The following is a 23,617-nucleotide window of genomic DNA, read 5'->3' as shown; positions in this document are numbered from 1 at the left end:
TTTTTAAAATAAATTTTATTTTGTAGTAATTGTAGATTTATAGCAAAGTTGCAATGACAGTACAAAGTACTTTCCTATACTCCTCAGCCAGTATCCACTAACATTAGCATCTTACATTGGAATGGTATATTTGTTAGAAATAGTGAACTAGGGGCGCCTGGGTGGCTTAGCTGGTTAGGCATCCAACTTCGTTCAGGTCATGATATCACAGTTTTTGAGTTTGAGCCCTGCATCGGGCTCTGTGCTAACAGCTCAGAACATGGAGCCTGCTTTGGATTTTGTGTCTCCCTCTCTCTCTGCACCTCCCCCACTTGCACTCTGTTTCTCTCTCAAAAATAAATAAATACTGGGGTGCCTGCCTGGGTGGCTCAGTCAGTCGAGCATCCAACTTCAGCTCAGGTCATGATTTCACAGCTTGCAAGTTCAAGCCCCGCGTCGGGCTCTGTGTTGACAGCTCAGAGCCTGGAGCCTGCTTCGGATTCTGTGTCTCCCTCTCTCTCTGCCCCTAACCCACTCGCATTCTGTCTCTGTCTCTCTCAAAAATAAATAAACATTAAAAAAATAAAATAATAAAATAAAATAAATATTTTTTAAAAATTTTTAAAAAGAAATAGTGATCCAAAACTGGTCCATTATTATTAACAGCTGATTTGGATTTCAGTAGTTTTCCCACTAATGACTGTGATCCACAATCCAATGCATACTGTGTTTATTTTTTTTTAATTTTGTTTAATGTTTATTTATTTTTGAAAGAGACAGCATGAGTTGGGGAAGGGCAGAGAGAGAGGGAGACACAGAATCCAAAGCAGGCTCAAGGCTCTGAGTCAGCACAGAGCCCTATGCAGGGCTCAAACCCACAGACTGTGAGATCATGGACTGAGACACCCAGGTACCCCAAATCCACACTGCATTTAATCATCATGTCTACTTAGTCTCCTCTGGTCTGAGACAGCCTTTTCCTCTTTTTCATGATCTTGCCAGTTTTGAGGAGTCAAGTATTTTAGAGAATGTCTCTCAATTTGGATGTCTTTGGTAATTTTCTCATGATCCCATCGAGGTTATGGGTTTGTGGGGAAAATACCACAGAAGTGAATTCCCTTCTCATCACATGATATACATCATGACATCACTGATGATACTAACCTTGATCACCTGGTCAAGGGAGTATCTGCCAGGTTTGTCCACTGTAAGTTCTTTCCCAGCACTTTCCATACTCTATTTCTTGGGAATGGATCCTTAAACCCAAGCTACACACAAGAAAGGCAGAGAATTAAGTTCTGCCTCCTAAAGATGGGAATATTTGTATACATAATTTGGAATTATTGTGTACTATGTATTTTTCTCACCTATTTATTTTTTTCACTCATTTATATCATTGGGGACTCTGATGCATTTACTATATGCTTTGGTTTATAACCCAATACTACATTACTTGTTACTCAAATTGTTCCAGCTTTGGCCACTGGGAGCTCCTTCAAGTTGGCTCCTGTGTCCCCCTGACATCCTCCCACTCTTTTTTTTTTCTTTTTTAGCACTTTCTTACTTTCTAGTAATACAATATACTCCAATTCATCGTGTATTCTCATTGCCTCAGCCCTAGAATCAGCCATTCCCCTCAAAGAGTCGTGGTTTTTTCTTTTACTGGTGGAATAGTATTAGAAACCCGGATCAAGATGCTAGGTAGAACTATGCAGTTTTGACAAGCAGCCAACCTGATTCTTGTGCACTCTAGTCAACTCTAAGGACAACTATTTTGAAAAGTCAAGCACAAATAAACTAGAAATAATTTGTGAAGGAAAGTTCTGAAATAGATGTTTTAAAGAATCACTAATACTTTATTCATGTTAGCTCAAAATTTAAAGTTCTAACATGCAAAGCATCCTGATGGGCTAAGAGAAAGGAAAAAACAAAATAATGGAAGAGATCAAATAAGGATTCCTAAATAAAGTGACTGCAATTGAGCACCTAAAAACTAGAATAGAATTTATTTACTGGGAGCATTCTCTGTGCCAAGCACTAAGCTAAGTGCACAGCCACAAACCTAAAGCTGTAGGTATAATTTCTCCTTTTTAAAAGATACGGAAAATGATGCCTAGAAAGGTATAATGTTTGCACAAAGCAATACCAGTCAGTAGGTGGCAGAGTTGAGACACCAAATCAGGTCTGTGTCATTCTGAAGGCCAAGGATTTTGGCACAGAATTCTGATAACTACTGCTTATGTGAGATTCTGTGTGTACACAGGCTGTCTCTATCACATCTCAAATGCCATGATGGAAGGTCAGCTTAATCATTGTTTTATGTCCTGTGTCTGTTATACAGCAGGTACTCAGCAGATAAATCTGATTAAATCTGGCCAAATCTCTACATGGTGAAAATGAGAACCACAAAGTACATTTGCTTCCATTGTATGTTATAATTAGACTTGTGTTCCAAATTAGATAAAATATGACGAAAAAAACCCCACCCCATCCTACTGAAAGAATACTTCTAAATTAACACACTTCAGATTTGGGGATGATGAAAATAGGTATGAATAAACCTGTTCTGAGTAATAAATTTTAGTAAACAAAAAGATAGTTATTTAATAAGTAGTCTAACAGTAAGCAAATCACAAAAGTCAATCATTTTCTTCACTGTCGTAATTAATCAATCATGAACTTCAAAGATGAAACTGTGTTGTTCAGTGTTTCTTAATACAGAGCAGATCCTTCTTAACATATAACAAACACTGAAACAGATTAAGGATTAGAAACCATTTCTATTACACTATTATATAAAGAAGGAAAGGAACCTAACACCAATAAAAAAAAACTTTTAAAATTAAGTCCACATGTATCAGCTAATTTGTGAATAAGTTTTAGATCACTACTTCCTATGAAATAAATTTATCTCATAATATGCCAATCCAGTTGTTCCTTCTTTCATTCATCAAATATTTAATTAATTCCTATTACGTGCCAGCACTGTTTTATATTGTAAGGACCATATCTATGACCAAAACAGACAAGAAATGCTGCTGTTATAAAGCTAACAGTTCTCAAGGGAGGGTAACAATAAATAAAAACAACAAATGTCAGATGGTGATAGGTGCTAGAAAGGAAAATTCACAGAAGGGGCAAGAGGTTGCAATTTAAGGTAAGATATGTCCTCATTGAGAATGTGAACTTGACCTGAGAGTGGTGAGCGAGCTCAGACATATCTATCAGGAAGAGGAAAATACAAGTGCCAAAGTCATGAGGCAGGACATGTTCTGTGTATATGTAAGGAGCCACAAGAAAGCCAGAGCAAAGTGAGTGAAGAGTGGAGTGTCACAGGAGATGTGGTAAAGAAGAAACTGCAGCCACAGTGAATGAGTGGAATGGAGCAAGATGGGGACTGCTAGCATAGTACCTTCTGGGTGATTCTGAGTACTTCGACTTTTACTAACATGGAACACCATTACAGACAAGGTACTTTAAAAGATCACTCTGCCTTGCTGTTTTGAGAATCAACAACAAAAGGGGGGGCAATAAATCATACAGATGAGAGAGTGATGACTGGGATGTAAAGTGGTAAAAGTAAAAAGAGCTAAAATGTGGTTAGGTTCTGAATATATTTTCATGTTAGAACCAACACTATCAGCAGATGAGATGTGAATATGAAATAGAAGAGTCAGGAATAACAACAAGGTTTGGGGGCTTAGTAAAGAGATGGCTGGAAAGACAGTTACCACTTACTGAGATCAGAAAGGCTGTGGTAGAAGCAGATTGTTTTGGAAGGGACATGAATTTGTTTATGTAGAGTTTAAGGATTCCAAGAGGAGATGCTTAGTAAGCAGTCACATAGTTTTGAAGAGCAGGGTGGCCCTCCAGGATATAAATTTTGGAATCATTACCCTTTCAAGCCATGAGACTAGGAAACCCCATCAGGGGAGTGAATACAAACAGAACAGAGTTTCAAGACAGAAGGTAGTTGCTGGAGGGGGATGTGGGGTGAAGAGAGGTTTTTTTTTTAAAAGGCGTGTAGACTAATGAGAATGAATCTATCAGAGGGGAAAAGATGATGCTGGAAAGTGCAGAGAATTGCTTGAGCAATTGCTGAAAGAGTTTCGTCTATGTGCTTCAAAGAGTGCTGAAATGCAGCATCCTATCTCTATGCAGAGGAAAGGACACATAGAAGCACTGAGATGCATAATGGCCAGAAAGCTATGCATTAAAAATATTGTTCACCTTGAAAGCAATACAAGGGGTCAGAGGGGTAAGTAAGATATACAATTAACACATAAAAATCAATAGCCTACTAAACATGTATCTGACAATGGATTTGTATCTAGAATATATATAGAATTCTCAAAATTCAATAATAAAGGAAAACAATCCAACTAGAAAATAAGCAAAAGACATGAAGGGAGATTTCACAAAAGAGAATATATCAATAGAAAATAAATATATGAAAAAATGTTTGACATCATTAGCCATTAAGGAAATGGAAATTAAAACCACAATGTGACATCACTATACACCTATCAGAATGACTAAAATAAACACCACCAAGTGCTGGTGAGTATGCAGAGAAACTGGATCACTCAAATATTGCTGGGGGAAATGTAAAATGGTAATCTGTATAATGACAAATTAGTTTGTCCGTGCCCTTAAGAGTTATATATATACTTACCACACAACCCAACAACTATATTCCTGGGGATTTACCAAAGAGAAATAAAAACTTAGGTATACAAAAAAACCTACAAACAAATATTTATAGCAGCTTTCTAAGTAATAGCCAATATTGCAAACAACCCAGATGTCCTTCAATGAATGAATGCTTCAACAAACTATGGTACATCCATACCAATGGACTACTACTCAGAAATAAAAAGGAATGCACTACTGATACATACAACTTGGATGAATCTCAGAAGCATTATACTGAGTGTAAAAAGCCAATATCAAAAGATTCCATATCATATTATATAATTCCATTTATATAACATTCTTGCAATGACAGAATTATAGAGGTGGGGAACAGATCAGTGATTACCAAAGGTTAGGGATGGTGGTGGGAAAGGAGGTATGTGACTATCAAGGGAAGATTTTGTGATGATGACAGAATTCTGAATCTTAACTGTAGTGGTGATGACAAGAATCTACCCAAGTGACAAGATGGCACAGAACTATATACACAGAATGTACCAATGTCAGTTTCCTAGTTTTGATACTGTACTACACTTATAGATATAACCACTGGAGAAAACTGGGTTAAAGTCTACAATGGGACCACTCTGTATTATCTTTGTAATTTTCTGTGACTCTATAATTATCTCAAAATAAAAAGTTTAAAAAACAGAATGCATCTGTGGAAGTATAACTTTGACCATGAGATTTCTTGGGTCTCGTATCAAAATAAATATATGGTTTGTTAATTTAAAAAAGTCAATACCTATTCGGGATCTTTTGTGGTTCCATACAAATTTTAGGATGGTTTGTTCTAGCTCTGTGAAGAATGCTGGTGTTATTTTGATACAGATTGCACTGAATGTGTAGATTGCTTTGGGCAGTAGAGACATTCTAACAATATTTGTCCTGCCAATCCATGAGCATTTAATGTTTTTCCATTTCTTTGTGTCTTCTTCTATTTCTTTCATAAGCCTTCTATAGTTTTCAGAGTACAAATCTTTTACCTCTTTGGTTAGGTTTATTCCTAGCTATCTTACAGGTTTTGGTGCGATTGTAAATATGGAAGTTCCTCGAAAAAATTAAAAATAAAGCTACCCTACGACCCAGCAATTGCATACTACCAGGTATTTACCCAAAGAATATAAAAATGCTGATTTGAAGGGGCACATGCACCCCAAAGTTTATAGCAGCGCCATCAACAACAGCCAAATTATGGCAAGAACCCAAATGTCCACTGACTGATGAATGGATAAAGAAGATGTGGTATGTGTGTGTACACACACACACACACACACACACTACATGGCGATCAAAAAGAATGAAATCTTGCCATTTGCAACAATGTGGATAGAACTAGAGTGTTATTATGCTAAGTGAAATAAGTCTGTCAGAGAAAGCCAAATATCATATGATTTCACTCATATGTGGAATTTAAGAAACACAACAGATGAACATAGGGGAAGGGAAGGAAAAATAAGATAAAAACAAAAAGGGAGGCAAATCATAAGAGACTCTTAAAGACAGACAACAAAATGAGGGTTGCTGGAGGGGACGTGGGGGGAGGATGGGCTAGATGGGTGATGGGAATTAAGAAAGGCACTGGCTGGGATGGGCACTTGGTGTTATATGTAAGCGTTGAATCACTGGGCTCTACTCCGGAAACCAATACTACACTGTATGTTAACAAACTTGAATTTAAATAAATATATTTTTGAAAAAAGTCAATAGCCTAGCACATGAGTCTTCACAGCAGTTTTATTTGTAACAGCCCCAAATGGAAACAACCCAAATGTCCATATACATACAATAATGTACTACTCAGCAATAAAAATGAATGAACTATTGATATGTGCAATATGGATGCATCTGAACATAATCAATGCCAACTAAAAGAAGTCAATGCATGATTTCACTCATAGAAAACTCTAGAAAATTTAAACTACAGTAACAGAAATCAGATCAATCACTGCCTGGGGTGGTGGTGATCCTGGGGAGAGGAAGGAGGAATTATAATGAGGCAAGAAGGAACTTTTGAGAATGATGCATTTGTTTACTATGTTGGTTGTAGTGATTCACAGTGTGGTTTCACAGGTGTGTGCATATGTTAAAACTTACCAAATTGTACACTTTAAATATTTTTGGCTAATCATAAGCCAATTTAACTTAGCAAGGTTTAAAACAATTGGTAGCTTACACATACACAAATAATAACCAGTTAGAATATACCATGGAAAAGAACACCCCATGTATAATAGCAACAGAGTAATAATACTTAAGGGCCCACCCAAAAAATGTGCACAATTTGTATGATGCAAACTACAAAACATTCCTGCAAGACAGAAATGTTGATTTCAACCAAAAGAAAGAAATTTCCTCTTGGAGAAGGTGATTTAATATCTTCAAGATGTTAGTTCCCCTTAAGTTAATTTACAGATTAAAAGAAATCCCAATAAAAATACTGACAAATTATTTTTTCTGGAGCTAGACAAATTAATGCTAAAATTTATATGAAAAAGCAGGCATGCAAGAATAGCTCACAAAACACTGGAAAAGAGGAGCATATAAGGGGAACTGGTTCTAATTTATACTAAAATACACTGAAAATCCTCTCTAATTAAAGCAGTGTGGTAATGGCATTTTAGCAGAATGATGGACCAATGAACTAGAATATAAAATCTAGAAATCAATTAAGTATATATTGAAATTAGGAATATGATAAAGGGTAACTAAAATCACTGAAGCAAAGAAGGATTGTATAAAAAATGGTCTTTGGACAACTGAATAGCATGTGAAAAAGATTATATCCATAATTCATGCCATACTCAAGAATAAACAGTGAGTGAAACAGAGATCTCAATGTCAAAACTCAAGTATATTTGTAAGAAGAAACTGTGAATTCCTCTATCCCTAGGGTATAATTAAGATTGTTGACTATGATCAAAAATCTATATTCAATAAAATATGTGTTTAACTTATGGCTATAATGAAAATGAAAAAAATGCATTAAAAACCCATAAGCAAAGTCAAAATATAAATGACAATTGCAAGCAAATATATGAAATACACATCACCAATAAAAACAAATATCTCTAAAATACTTTTTAGAAACTGAGGGGAAAAAAAGATCAGAAGCCGGATAGAAAAGTGGGCAAAAGACAAAGACAATTCACAAGATAGATATAAAAATGGCCCGTAAAACACATGGCAAAATATGCCACTTCACTCATAAGCAGAAACAACATCAAAATATCACATCTCACCCAATGACTTGACAAACATGTCAAAATTTTCTAGATACTCTCTGCTGTTAAGACTGTCATAAAATATATATATTTCATTCTCAAATATCTGGTGGGAGTACAAAATAGTACAACCCTTATTGAGGGCATTCTGGCAATATCTAACAAAACTACATATGCATTAACCCTTTGACCACCACTCCACTTGTAATTCACCCTGAAGATCCACTTCCAATAATGCAAAAATACAGAAGCACAAAATTATATATTACAGCATTATCTGTAAAGTACAAAAATACTCAAAACTAGTTAATACCCAAATACAGTTGACTGGTTGAATACACTGGCACATCCTTATAAGAAAGTAGTATACAGCTTCTAAAAAACAGAATAATCTCTGAATACATATGGAATGATATGGATGAATGAATGAATATAAAAGTTGTCCCTCTCCCCACTATGGTATTAGTATTATAATTCTGAAACCACTCTGTGTGTGCTGTAGGACTGAGTAAATGAGATAATATATTGATGTTATTGGGAGCCACGGTTCTCACTGTCAAAAAAACAGAGAATATCTCCATCTCATCTACAAATACAGAAAGAGGAAACAAATAAGAACCCTGAGGGGTACTGGAATTGGAGAGCAGCAGGATGAATCTGTAAGTTCACATTTTTGTACATATACATGTGTTTGTGATTTTTTTCCCCCAAGTTCTGGTGCTGGAAGGCCCAGAAGCAATGGTACATTCATAGCAATGAGAATACACTAGCTACTACATCTTGATTTCTAAATACTATTTCTAATAAAAGTAACCAAGGCTCCTCACAGAAAAAGCCAATTCCAAGGCAGGGGCAGGGAAGTACATGATCATCCTGGAACATTTTGCTCACCCAAAAAGTAAAAAAGTGCTTTAAAAAAATGATAATGTCAAAGAAGCAGAGAACCAGTCTGAAGAAACTTCCATTAGCCAAATATGGGACAATGTGACCAAAACATTGACAATAATGGATTATAGCTCTTGAATAAAGTAATCTTTAGGTCTGTATAGCTAGCTAGCTAGATTGTTCCTGCCCATAGTGGAATGTCAACTAACAAATGTACACAGGATGGAGTTAGAAATCACCACTGGAAACTATAATTGATTCAGTCAAAAATCATCAATAGCAGATATTAAAACTAGTGGGCAGAAGTCTGATGAAGAACGGAAGACTTACATAGTTTCAAAGTATCTTCCCACTAAAGTTCTTACCTTTCCTTTAAAGGAGAATGACAAAGCAGGATGAAAACTCTGGCTTTATGAAAATGATAGAATACCTAAAATTTGTATTTTTTGATAAAAGATAATATCAAAAACTAAGTTTTGCTTGTTTTAAAAACATGAGCCAGTTTTTATTAAAAACTGCATGCTACAAAGCACTATTTATACTACAATACTACTGTTCTTTAAAAATTACCTGTGTATGGGGAACCTGGGTGGTTCAGTTGGTTAAGCGTCTGACTTCAGCTCAGGTCATGACCTCGCGGTTCGTGGGTTCAAGCCCCACGCTGGGCTCTGTGCTGACAGCTCAGTTTTCGATTCTCTGTCTCCCTCTCTCTCTGCCCCACCCCTGTCTGCACTCTGTCTCTGTCTCTCAAAAATGAATAAACATTAAAAAAATGTTTAATTATTTATTAAAAATAGGCCAGAATATATACCAAAATTACAAAACTGATGATGCTAAATATTGAAATGATTTATTCATTTCATGTTTTACTATATTTTCAATTTCCCTACAATGAACATATATTAATTTTATAAGAAGAAAAAAATAAATATGTAAAATAAAACAAATAAGGACTAAGCAGATGCAGGGGAAAAAAGGCAAAAAGAAATTAAAATCCCAATAACAGTGCTTTTGTGAGTGCATGATGGGATTATGGATGATGATTTTTTTGTTTGTTTTTGATTGTGGGATTTAAGTAAGATTTAAAAACTACTTTAAACAAATAGACAATCAAATTTAAAAATGGGCAGAGAATGTGAAAAGGCATTTTGCCAAAGATGACATATGGATGGCCAACAGACACATAAAAAGATGCTCAACATAACTCATCATCAGAAAAATGCAAATTAAACCACAACGAGATAACACTTCACACCTTTCAGATTGGCTACTGTCAAAAAGACAAGAAATAATGTGTTGACAAGGATGTGGAGAGAAGGAAGCCTTGTGCACTGTTGGTGGAAATGTAAATTAGTACACCAACTGTGGAAAACAGTATGGAGGTTTCTCAAAAAAAAAAAAAAAATAGAAATATAACCCAGTAACTTCCACTACTGGGTATTTACCCAAAGAACATAAAAACACTAATTTGAAAAGATATATGCATACCGATGTTTGCTACAGCATTATTTACAATAGCCAAGATATAAAAGCAACCTAAGTGTCCAATGATAGGCAAACAGATAAAGAAGATGTGGTACATACACACACACACAATGGAACACTACTCAGCCATAAAAAAAGAATGAGGTCTTGTCATTTACAATAACATGGACGGAGAGGGTATTAAGCCAAGTGAAATAAGCCAGACTGAGAAAGACAAATACTCTATGATTTCACTTACATGTGGAATCTAAAAAACAAAACAAATGAATATACCCTTAAATACAGAGAACAGGCTGGTGATTGCCAGATAGGAGGTGGGTGAAGGGATGGGCAAAATAGATAACTGTATTAACAGATAAAAACTTCTAATGATAAAATAAGTTAAGTCACAGTCATGAAAAGTACACCATAGGGAACATAGCCAATAATATTGTAATAACAATAACTTTGTATGGTGGCAAAAGATGACCACACTCATGGTGGTAAGCATTAAATAATGCATACGATTGCCCAAACAATATGTTGCATACCTGAAACTAATTAGTACTGTATGTCAATTATACTTCAGTAAAAAAATAAAAACATAAAAACTGATACTCACAGTTTATCAATTTATACACTCTGTTTTTGCTATGCACACTGGAATACAACAATGATGCTTCCCTGATCCTCTCTCCTGGAGCTCCTTCCACTTACCTCCTGGGTCCTTTTCTACATAACAAAAGATCAAAACCCCTTTCATTAAAACTTCTGTATCTGCTGCTTCTAAGACATAAATGCTGTCCCTCTAAGCACATCTGACATCACTTACTTAGCGCCCAGTGTTATTTTCAAGGTCGGTGCACGGGAATGGATCTTTATATGCTGGCTACCTCTGGTAATGTAATTTCCAAGTGCAGAGCAGTTCCACAGAATTTACACCACTGCCGTTTGCATTTCCAGCCCTGCTCTCCTGGAAGAGCATGCCCTCTAGAGTAAAGAGTGGTAAAGAGGGGTTTTTCTTAAAGTGGGGAAGGGAGTTGAGTTCAAAAATAGATATGTCTTTTCTTTTGTACTACAAGTAAAAGATTTTTTATTATTTGTAAAAAATGTTTTTTAATGTTTATTTACTTTTGAGAGGGACAGAGAGAGAGAGAGAGACAGAGCGAGAGCAGGGGAGGGGCAGAGAGAGAGGGAGACACAGAATCTGAAGCAGGCTCCAGGTTCTGAGCTGTCAGCACAGAGCCCGACGTGGGGCACAAACCCACGAACCATGAGATCATGACCTGAGCCGAAGTCGGACGCTCAACCAACTGAGCCACCCAGGTGCCCCAGGAGTAAAAGATTTTTAAAACCGTGTCAGCCTCTATTAGGTTCCTCCACTCTTTCTCACTGATTAAGCAGAGTCAGGTGATGATATCTATATTCTTCCCCAACAGAGCCTTGTGTGAAACAAGTGCTTCCCCCCTGCCAGGATGATCCATCTGAGCTCAGCAGAGTCCTGTGGAAACAGGGCCCTGGAAGACAGACCAACACACGGGGAAGTGAACCTGGCTCTGCTATCCACAGAGTATTCTTAGTTAGATGCCACTTGCAGAGTTCTTCACAAAGGCAGTGTGGGATCGATTTGTAATTGGTAGCAATGCACGCCATTTGGGAGTGCAGACTGCAGACATCCATCCAAAAGGTAGGCAAAGCTTGTGAACGGCTCTTAAAAATTGCCAGTGTACTTACAGTTTTCTCATTATTTTCAAAAGCTTCTCTTGCTTCTTCAAATGTGCAGATTTCTTCTTTGCATTCACGCTCAATGTTGCCCTGTCTTATTTCTTCAAAAAGTCCATTAGCTCTTGGGTAGCGTTTCAATACTGAATTGGCTTTCTCTCCTGTGAGGAAAACTAAGGAGAGAGAAAATAATAAGCATAAAATTATAATTTAAAAAAACACGTGGTAACTTCATACACAAGGTGAAAACGGCTGGGTGCTCTTTAGAAACCACAGCCAACATCCTAAACCTCTTCCCGTGAGTCAGCAACAAAGTAACATTTAGCTCCAAACCACCACCTCTGCTGTCTTCCTCATCACATGAGCATGTCCTTTCAGTAGCAGTTGCCCTGGGCAGGGACAGTGACATAATTAGCTGTTAGATTCAGACTTTAGCACATTCCTGCCAACCATCGGCGTTTAAATATAGTAATAGCGATTCCACTGCTTATACTCACTGTTGTAAGTAGATTACCTCCCAGGCATTCTGCTGTTGCACAGCAGCAACCAAATCAAAATCCAGTCTCCAGACTACCAGTCTTTGTCCCTCTAAATAAACCTAAATAAAGCTGCAACTGACCTAGCAACATAAACCCCAGAGAACCCCTGCTTGTATGAAGGGAAGGGATGACAAAATAGCATCAAGAAATTAAGATAAATTTGGCCATAATTCATTCCAAGGAACACTAATTATTTTGTTCTAAGTACACTTAAAGTAAATATATTGTGATATTTTAACATATTTAACCCAATTTCACTGTTCTACAGAAAAAAAAAAAAGAAAATTCTTCTGCATAAACACTAGAGACATTTCATATATACACTCAAAATGCACGTTTATGATACCCAGTAAAATAAATAAGGCACTAGTTATATGTATACTTATGGGGAATTATTTCTATTTTAACATATTCATTTTATTTTTTTAATTTTTACATTTATTCATTTTTGACAGACAGAGAGAGACAGAGTGTGAGCGGGGAGGGACAGAGAGAGAGGGAGACAGAGAATCGGAAGCAAGCTCCAGTCTCTGAGCTGTCAGCACAGAGCCCGACGCGGGGCCAGAACTCATAAACCGCGAGATCAAGACTTGAGCCAAAGTCAGATGCCTAACCAACTGAGCCACCCAGGTGCCCCATACAGATTCATTTTAAACTATACTTCAATTTCACTTTTCTAAAAGTGTCATACTTGTTCATATAAATAAAATGCTACAAGAATTTAATCTCTAATGCAAAGAAATCAGAAAACTCTCTAATCTTACTGACTTCTAACATAAGAGAAGGCATATTACAGATAATTTTAAGATATTAAAGAAAAGTCTATATTTTACAAAGAACATTTTGAAGTAAATGAAAAATGAAAAACAGTTAAGTGCTCCTTTAAAGATGGCAACAATAGGGGTTCCCAGGGTGGCTCAGTCGGTTGAGCATCCAACTCTTGATTTCAGTTCAGGTCATGATCTTGCAGTGTGAGTTCGAGCTCTGCATCAGGCTCTGTACTGACAGTGAGGAGCCTGTGTGGATTCTCTCTCTCCTCCTCTCACTCTACCCCTACCCCGCTCACTCTGTCACTCTCAAAATAAATACATAAACTTAAAAAAAATTGTTTTTAAATGGCAACAATAGCAATGAATTTAAGGTTTACCTCATTATAGAAATGTGTATTTCACTTTACAGAAGATATGGATTCATTACTTAGGATTCTTCAAAGTATCCAAATTGATACCAGATCGAAAACTATGAGCGGGCTTTCATAAGACTTTCCTTCCTTCTACACCTCAGAAAGATAACTATCTATAACAATGAATTATAAGTCCTAGAATATCATTAAGAAGAAACTGTAAAAAATAAAAGTTGTGGCAAGTGCTAGAAATGAAACTAAAAGGGTGCTCTGAGTTGGAAAATAGCAGTGAAATTTTTTAGCACTACTTCTCACAGTGGCGGCATGACAATTCCCTGCACGAATTAAGTCATACAGATTGCTGGGCCCACCTCCCAAAGTTTCTGATTCTGCAGGTCTGGGGTGGGGCTAAGAAGCTGTATTTGTCGTAAGTTGCCAGGTAATGCTGATGCTGCTGTCTCACTACCATAGTCTGAGAACCACTACTGAAATGTGAGCTTCTTAGAAAACTAGTTCTGAAGAAGGTGTTTATGGAATGTTGGGATTAACAAATTTAACAAATCTGTTACTGTGTGACTTTTGAGGGTCCTTAATATATATTTAATCTGTATCTGCAAATCTCCAAAAAAGGAATACATTTGTCATATTTATTTGAATACGGGCTCCTCTGAGCCCTTTATCAAAGGACATTTCACTGAATTAACAACTTCCCAGCCATTGGTTATGCCCTCTGAAATGACATACAATTCTCTTCCATGTAACAGGTCACCTAATACATGAAGATGGTAAATGATTTCCCCTGAAGTTTCTCTTTTCCAGGATAAACAGATCTAGTTTCTTCATGTGTTGGGCACATAAAATGGACAGGAGTCTCTGAACTATCTTTATCTCATAAAATACAGTGTCCTACACTCAGTGCAATACTCCATAACATTCCTTGTTTTTAAACACAATGTATTAATACAGTCTAAGATATCCCTGGCTTTTGGGACAGTTTTATTTAAAATAAGCCAATCAATCAACAACAATGTATTTTAAGATTTTTAAGAGAAAAAACTAAATTCTGCTCAGAGAAAACTTTCTTTTATGCTATCTACATGGAAAACGGGGTCAAGGAAAGCAGGTAACTCTTGTAGCCAGAAAGCAGGCTAATTCAGAAGGTTAAACAACTAACTGTAAGTAAACCTATAGTAGGACACAGCTCTTCTAACCCCAGTCTAATCAAATTACCAAGAACATGCCACAAACACATTCTGTGTATTTCTTGTACTAAGAGGCAAAGTAATATAATACTGAGAACTCTACAATAAGCTGGCGAGTAAATTTTATGTTACTTGCCAAATCTGGTCAATTAGAAGATACTACCTGGAATAAGAATCTGACCCATAGGAAAGACACTTATAGATTAGTTATGTCTGCCATATGCTAGGGAACAGAAAATTGTGGTAGGGCCTCATCAAAGCAATTTGGAAATCTAATGAACGATACCAGAATTAAGATTTTTTCAATGTGGAAACAAAATAAAGGAGAAGGTGGCAGCTTGGACCTATAGGAGAAGATCAGACTATCTTTTCCGAAAATACTGGGCATTTCCTGTGATGCAAGGGATTGTATTTGGACTTCAAAAACTAAGGCAGTGATGTTTAAAACTAAAGTTGATCACTTCCCTCTGCCTCCTTCTCATCAAAGGGTGTGAGTCAGCCCACAGCTGTCCAGAATCATGTATGCCTGTATCAGAGATTAAATAATGTGACAAGTATACAGAATGAGAACACAACACTGAGGTGTTATTCAAACATGTAATTTTCTCATTAAAGGAAATAAAGAAAAACCTAAAATGTATTCTTTAGGTTCAGCTGGGAAAAAGCCTTACTAAAGAAAACATTTAAATGTAAGACTGACACATTCACACCCACCAAATAAGTATATTTATCTTAAAAATGTAACTACTTTTTCATGATTTCAAAACTAATAGCTCTCACCTGTGCTTTCTCTTCAAAAGAAAAGAATAAAAATAAATGAGAATGGCTCATGTAACTACCTATATTACTGCCTTAAATAAAAGAGGTAGTTGTAGAATATATTTCTTAATGCATTGTAGGATACTAAAACTGATTATTTTAATGCCAAAAATCTTTAGCCAAGTGCAGTCATGTACAAAGATTTCCTGAAGAACAGCAGATGATAAGGCCTGAAAGTTAAGAACCACCTTTGAAAAATCTCTACTCCAATTATCTAATCAGTTCTTTCACCTTGGGTCTGATTTTGCTAAAGGAACCACTATTTAACATTACAAATGTTGACATTTTTCTCTTAGGTGAACAAAATTTTTTTTCTTAGGAAATATTTACTGAATACAGACTATGTACAAGGAGATCAGAGCAAGCTACAAAAATGACTAGAAGAGGCCTCTGCCCACAAGGTTCTTCAGTGTAAACGATAATGAAGATAAAAGAGATATACCAAGAACTCTAATACAAGACTAACCATGGTGGATGCTCCTCAAGGTGAGAAAGCAGGCATAGTTCTATTGGGTAGGTATGTTTAGATGACCTAAAGGACCCCTGCAAAGCTTTTTTGGTCTGGCCTTTTAAGGACTGGTAAGATTGGGATGTGCAAAGATGGTGAGGAAAGACATCCTAGGAAAACAAAACAGTGCGAGGGCTTGGAACTGAATAAAACAAGGGACATAAATAAGGAACAGTGAGTGGTCAATAGGTGCAGAGTGTAAGAATCAAAATGGGAAGTGAAAAATAAAATTGGAAATGGGGGCCAATAGCCATATCATGGAGGCACTTAATATTAAGCTAAAATATTCAAACTATTTGATGGCATTCAAGATTTTAGACCAATACTTCATTACTTAGAAAAATGTATAAATACAACAGATTTATGGGTAGGTTGAAGAGAAAATTCAAGGGAGAGAGGCTAGGTAAGAGGCTGCTGACAAGAGACCAGACTGAGAAATAATGAGGCCATGTGTTAGAACGGTGGCAACAGGAATGGAAAGAAGGGGAAAGATAGGAAAGATATGGCTATTGGGCAATTTCTTCAGCCACTACACCTACCATGCACCTTATCCCTCCATTCAAACCAAATCTTACCATTCTCCATTTGTTTCATGCCTAATTGTGTACTAATATTTCATCTGCTTAATGAACTCCTATTCTATTCAGATGTAACAGCCTCTAAAAACTTTCTCCAGGTTCTACTATCCGCGTCATTAGACAGAGGTGCTACAGACTCTAGGTATTTGCATATAACTCAATTACAGCAAGTAATTAAACTATATTATTATTTTTGATATGCCTATCAAAACTCAAGACTGTAAGCTTCCTGAGGGCAGAGTCTGTGTATTATTAGTATTTTGATCCAACCAGTCTTTCATAATACCTGGTAAAGAACTTGGTAAGAATAGAATTTGATAAGCGTCGAATAAATGAAAACGCACAATGGGAGGAGCTTTAAGACTAAGTCACTAGAAGCTGAGAAACCATGGGCTGTGTCTCTATGAAGCAGCACTGCAAACGTAATATATGATTGTGAAATAAATACATTTAGGGCAAAGTTTCTAATGAGACAGCACTTGAACATCCTTTTTTAGCAAGAGAAACTATCGTTTGAAATGTATAGGATACTTCTATTTATGCTCCCCTTGGAGCAACATTTTTTGTTCTGAAATAATCATATGATTTCCCCTAATAGTTATGTAGAAGTGGAGTAGCTAGACACATACTGTTTGGGGAAGAGGGCAAATCCAGATGCTTCTTGGTTTGGCAAGGAACTAGCATACTGGTACCCAAACTATGCACCAAGGGCCCCGAGGGTGCTGCAGCAAATTCATGGAGAATGAGCAGATATTTTGTATTTCTGAAGGAAATGCATTGATATTCGAGATCTGTTGCACATCACACAAACTACCAGCTTAAGGTAGTTAACATTTTCATCATTAGATAGTTCCAATATTCATTTCCTTTGTGAAGATGGATTTTCAGCTGTGGTTAAAAAAACATACTGTATGAAAAATCAATATGGAATAGGAAATGGAGGTGACCGTATCCAATACAATTCCAATGGTTAGGGAAATTGGACAGTGCCCAAGAGGCACACACATCCTATAAGTAACTGCATGCCTATTTAAAGTTGAAATAAAAATATTCCTTTCTTTCAATTTAGGTATATTACTTTTCCAAATGGCTACTAAGCTGTCAGGATATAAATACTTATTAAGTTGTTTGGACCTAATTACTTAATAAATGGAATTATCAGGCATTTATTTCAACCTACGGCTGCTATGAAAAAAATCACTCTGACAATTAAAGGCACCATAAATTCAGAAAGTTTGGGAAATTCCAGCCTGGAGACACATGGAATCTTGCCATTGGTCTCCCCAATCTATTAGGCACTCCAAGCTTAAATGGGTGGGGAAGTTCCTTCTCTGAAGAAGGAAACAAAGATCCTTTGGAAGATTCAATGTTACAGAACCTCTCATATAAATTACTCATAAGATTAACATCACTAGCCACATCACTCAGTCGTAGATTATACTAAGTTAGCTTTTCCTCAGTTAGCCACCCTGGTTCTAGGAGTCTGCCTATAGAAGAGACCAGAGATATAAAAACTGAAACAACAAGGTCACTAAATGGCTGAAACACTGGGAAATCAGGCCTACTGTATTATGGAGTGGGCACAGGTAAGTGAAATGCTACATAAAAAGGTTCGCTTTTCATTTTCTAGCACTGCTAGAAATTACTGCCAGCCCAGCTAGGGCAACTTATGTCTCAATTACTGTGGTGATTCCTTTAGTGTCCCTGGAACTGTTCTGGGTACCAGAAAGCCTGGTTTAGGTGCCAGGGTTTTGATGTAAGATTACATACTAGCAACAGTAGCAAGAAGATCAAGAGTAACAGAAAATGGGGACTTTGCACAAACTAACCTAGCATTCCATTATCTTTTCTTCAATGCAAGAGTCAAGACCTACTCTTCTAGACCTAATGTGTAATCCTAGAGTTCTTAAATTTCCCGTGGGAATGGGGTTTGACAGGGAAAGAAGAAACATTCTTGTATTACCAGGGGCTGTGGTTGTTTGAGTAACAAATGTGATCTCACTGGTATCCCAAGCTTGTTCAGTGGTGGACATCAGTTCCACATTTATAAAGTTAAGAAAAAGTTGTCAGAGTAGACAGCTATGTGAGAAAAGCAAAAACCCTAAGCTTGCTTTCTTCATCTGTGAGATTGAAATAATAGCACCAATCTCATAGTTATAAATGAAGTCATGTACATAAGATACTTTGCTCACGGCTTGGCAAAGAATGAATGCTCAATAAACAGTAGTATGACTTGTCACTGTCACAGTGGCAGTTAATCCATAAAAGGAAAAACAAGAGATCTGCCAAACTGATAATAAAAATACAGTCAGAAAATACACAATAAATGAATAAGGATAGGGTTAACTTGCAGGGAATCCGAATGCTTAACACTAGGGATGCCTGGGAGTTTGGTCTCCTAGGTCAAGTTTGAAATGAAATGTACTAGCTTTATAAAGTGCTGTTTTAAGTCTGAAACTCTCTTGGAGGCACTCAGCACTAGTCTGGACTGTTTATTAAAAATGTACAGATTGATGGTTTGCATCTGACTTAACTAATTATGCAGCCTACTCTCAGCTCTATGATCAGTAGAGTAGCAAAGATTTTCAGTAAACGTGTGCCTTGGCTCCCCAGAAACCAAGGTTATCTTAGACATATCTTGGTGGTTCACAATTGAAGACAAAGCATGTCCTCTGTGACTAAAGATAGCCTTAGGAGCCATTTTTCTCCTTCTGCACCATACCTTTAGCCACTATTAAAGCCTTATGAGAATTTCATAGGTTCTTCCAATTACCTAATGTTGCCTAGTGGCTACAATATACTTTGATGATTAATAAATATTTGGGAAATATCATGAGATTTTAAAATTTCAGAAATTCAGGGCACCTAGGTAGCTAAGTCGGTTAAACATCCAACTCTTGGTTTCAGTTCAGGTCATGATCTCATGGTTTAAGTGTTCGAGTCCGGTGTTGGGCTCTGTGCTGACAGCGTGGGGCCTGCTTGGGATTCTCTCTCCCTCTCTCTTTGCCTTTCCCCTGTGAGCACACACACACATGCACGTACTCTCTCTCAAAATAAATAAACTTTAAACAATTTTTTCAGAAATTCTTCAGAACATAAATTAAGGTCTATTTCTAGTCCTTATTTATAAGGATCTAACACTTGTAACAAAATCATAAGGAAGCACCCTTTACAATAAGTTATATGCTTGCTTTTATTAACTTCAAGTTTGATCAAGTGTACGCAGATAGCCTATCATTATTAGAATTTTAACAACAGAGGTGTGTGGGGGGCTCAGTCAGTTAAACTTCTGACATTGGCTCAGGTCATGATCTCATGGTTCATGGGTTCAAGCCCCACGTCACACTTTGTGGTGATAGCTCAGAGCCTGGAGCCTGCTTCGGATTCTGTGTCTCCCTCTCTCTCTCTCTTTGCCACCCCTCTCCTGCTCGTGCTTTGTCTGTCTGTCTCTCTCAAAATTGGATAAAATTAAAAAAAATTTTTTTTTGAGAATTTTAACAGTAGACCACAATGAAGCTCTTAAGGCTAGAATAAGAAATGAAAATTAAACACAAGGGGCGCCTGGGTGGCTCAGTCAGTTAAGCGTCTGATTCTAGGTTTCGACTCAGGTCATGATCTCAGTTTGGTGAGTTCGAGCCCTGTGTCAGGCTCTGTGCCGACAGCGTAGAGCCTGCTTGAGAGTTTCTCTCTCCCTCTCTCTCTGTCCCTCCCCTGGCTCATGCTATCTCTGTCTCTCTCAAAAATAAATAAATAAACTTAAAAAAAAAAAAGAAAATTACACACATGACATATATATATGACATATATATGTCATATATATATATATATATATATAAAGAGTATAAAGAGTACATAAAGAGTATATATATAAAGAGTATCAGGAATAGCTATAACAAAATATACTGAATAATTATTTTCTATTCATTTTGAGGTTATCTGACAGTTCAGGTAGCTATTCAATATTTTACATAATCCTTGTGATAGTAATATATCATTTATGCAGAAAACACTCAAATAAACTTAGTCTCATGAACTCAGAAACAAGAGATGACCCCTTAAGGTCTTACATTATAATTTATCTTATGCTTTACCTACAGGAAGCCCCAGCTCCCTTAGACTCATCAAGGATCAAATTATTCAACCTTCATCCATAAGCCTGACTATGAGACTTGAAAGCCTCACTGCACATTACAGCTAAAAGGTAGAAGGGGCAGAGGTGAGCTGAACTAGATCAACACACAGACAGCAACAAGAAGTGAAAGCTGATTAATCTGAAGGCAGAGGAAAAGAGAGAAGACCCTTTGAGGGTTAGAGTAGGTTCTAACCACCTCCCATATTAACAACTCCCAAAGCTGTGAGCATCAGTGATTATGTTTATAATGAATCTGAGTTACTAAGAAAGGGCCATATGATGTTCATATTGTTTAGGAAGGAAGTAGATTATAGGGTCTGTTTTAGAACTAGTTCCATAAAAAATGCTTTTTAGAAAGTTTTTTTTAACACTTATTAAAAAGGTAAGCAACAGAGATCTGCAAAGTCTATTTATTCTAATGGAAAGTTTGTTCCTAGACCATGTCTGTAAATGTTGGCACACCAACGACTGAGTCTATAATAGATCCACACACTAACCAGGAAGCTGTTTTTCTTTTCTGAATGAATCTCTAATATCCTGTTTAGTTGTGAATTTCTCATAAAATACAGAATATGCTAAACCATCCACTTATTTGAGCTTTTCTGTTTGTCACATAAAAATTGTCTTTTGAGACAAACTTTTTGAAGCCAATATCCATTTACCACTTTCAGCAACCGTGTACTGAGACCAATGAAACTGCAGCAAATGATAGGAGTGTGATATGGTGAAAAGGTCCTTAATTTGTACTCAGAATATGCAGATTCCTGTTTCAGGTCCAGCACTAAACTGGCTACATGATTCTGAATTTTCTTGCTTAATTTATCTGGGCCTTTCTCCTAATTAGTGAAGCTAAGGTGTTGTATATGATTTCTTTTTTTTTTTTTAATTTTTTTTAACGTTTATTTATTTTTGAGACAGAGAGACACAGAGCATGAAGGGGGGAGGGGCAGAGAGAGAAGGAGACACAGAATCGGAAGCAGGCTCCAGGCTCCGAGCCATCAGCCCAGAGCCTGACACGGGGCTCGAACTCGCGGACCGCAAGATCGTGACCTGAGCTGAAGTCGGACGCTTAACCGACTGCGCCACCCAGGCGCCCCAGATTTCTTAGGCTCTTTCAGTTGTAACTCTGAAGAATTTTATAACTGGAAAGGTTTTTGTTGAGTAGGAATAGTGTATCCTATCCAAATCCTTTTGAGATATTAATACGCTATTTACAGCCAAGCAAACACCATCCCCCCCAAACCATAAGTATGTAGGTAAGTAAATAAATAAATAATAAGAGAAAATCAACAAGGCATGCTCCCCAGCTAACCCCGTGCTCAGGTTTATATAAAAAAATAATCAAGTGTCATACTCATAATTCCTTGTTTTCTTGTTTGTAAGCCATTTTGTACTATTATTTACTCAGTTGGGCATACATACAATGCCTTCAAGGTTTTTTCTGGCTGAAAAAGGTATTAAATGGTATTTCTTATCAAAGACTGATGGAAATAACTTTCCCTAGGAAAACAAATTCCCACATTCCAAAGTGACATTTCACTTACTAAAAAACAAAATTATGCAAACTAAAAAGATGCCAGACCATCTTCCTATTTCTTGATAAGGTGAAAAAAATAAAGTGTTTTCCCAATTGTACTTCACCTCTGTAACCTATCTGTAGAATTTAAAGGTTAATTTTTTTCATAGCAGGTAGGTTTATAATTCAAAATTTGTTGTATGGTGGTGTTCATGTACCCAATAAAGATATCACAAATGTACAGCTTAGTTAGAATGGTATGTAGAATATACATGTTTTCATGGAAATTAGGGAGCTGAAACCCATATAAGAAATCAGATATTTAAAAAATAATTTTAAGTGACAGGACTGAGCTAGTCAAAGTGGGAAGTCTCAGGGTTTGAGAGAAGAAATAATTGTTGCTAGTATCTTTAATATCCCGAAGCTGCTTCTTAAGGACAATGTGGTGGTTATAATCTGTACCTAAGACTTGAAAAAATATGTATCTTTGTGCTTCCGGAGGTATGCAACAAAATGCCAGATGATAACAGGCAGGTTTCCGGGAATAAGTGTGGAGCAAATGCCAGAAATGGATTTCTATAAAAGAGAAAACAACAGAGGTAATGTATGTCTATAAAGTCAATATTCTTTAAAAACAAAATAAACATGGTTCTCCCCAGAGTGAGTCTTACTAACTCAATATGGTTTTCTTAAAAGCCAAATTTTACATCATATATTCAGATGTCTCTTGTCCAATGATTTTATGTATTTTCCTTAGTGTTTTATTTATTTTTTAAGAGAGAGAAATAGAGTGGGAGTAGGGAAGGGGCAGAGAGAGGGAGACACAGAATCTAAAGTGGGCTCCAGACTCCAGGCTGTCAGCACAGAGCCCAACGCAGGGCTCAAACCCACGAACCATGAGATCATGACCTGAGCTGAAGTCGGACACTTAACCGACTGAGCCACCCAAGCACCCCAATGATTTTATGCTTAATAAGGAATAATGAGATACAGAGAAATGGTAAAACAGATTCTCTCACAAAGAAATGTAGAAGGCCAAGTTTTCTTTGAAGGAATTTTATAATTTATAGCTCCTTCTTATTAAAAAATTCTTCATGAAATGGTAGATGGCAGCACTCAAGTCAAAATTAAGCACACAATCAGGTGAAATCATCAAAACAGAAGAATTCCAAAGATAGGTATTTCTCCTATCACTAACGTCTTGATTGTATCAGCAAGAAGATCATTGGTT

The 23,617-nt window shown here is 36.7% G+C and overlaps 1 protein-coding gene across 2 annotated transcripts in view; it reads right to left on the bottom strand.

Annotated features, from left to right (window-relative positions):
• The window catches only part of PRRG1 (proline rich and Gla domain 1), a 139,701-nt gene that overhangs the window by 52,365 nt on the left and 63,719 nt on the right, over window positions 1–23,617 (bottom strand). For both annotated transcript variants that reach the window (XM_043571446.1, XM_043571447.1), the window contains exon 3: window positions 11,982–12,142. In XM_043571446.1, coding sequence (XP_043427381.1) covers window positions 11,982–12,142 — 161 coding nt within the window. The remainder of the gene's footprint in view (window positions 1–11,981; window positions 12,143–23,617) is intronic.

The sequence above is a fragment of the Prionailurus bengalensis genome, chromosome X (genome assembly GCF_016509475.1).
Source record: "Prionailurus bengalensis isolate Pbe53 chromosome X, Fcat_Pben_1.1_paternal_pri, whole genome shotgun sequence".
Classification (NCBI taxonomy): domain Eukaryota; kingdom Metazoa; phylum Chordata; class Mammalia; order Carnivora; family Felidae; genus Prionailurus; species Prionailurus bengalensis.
Note: the sequence above shows the minus strand (reverse complement) of the source record. Positions and strands in the feature narration are given on the sequence as shown.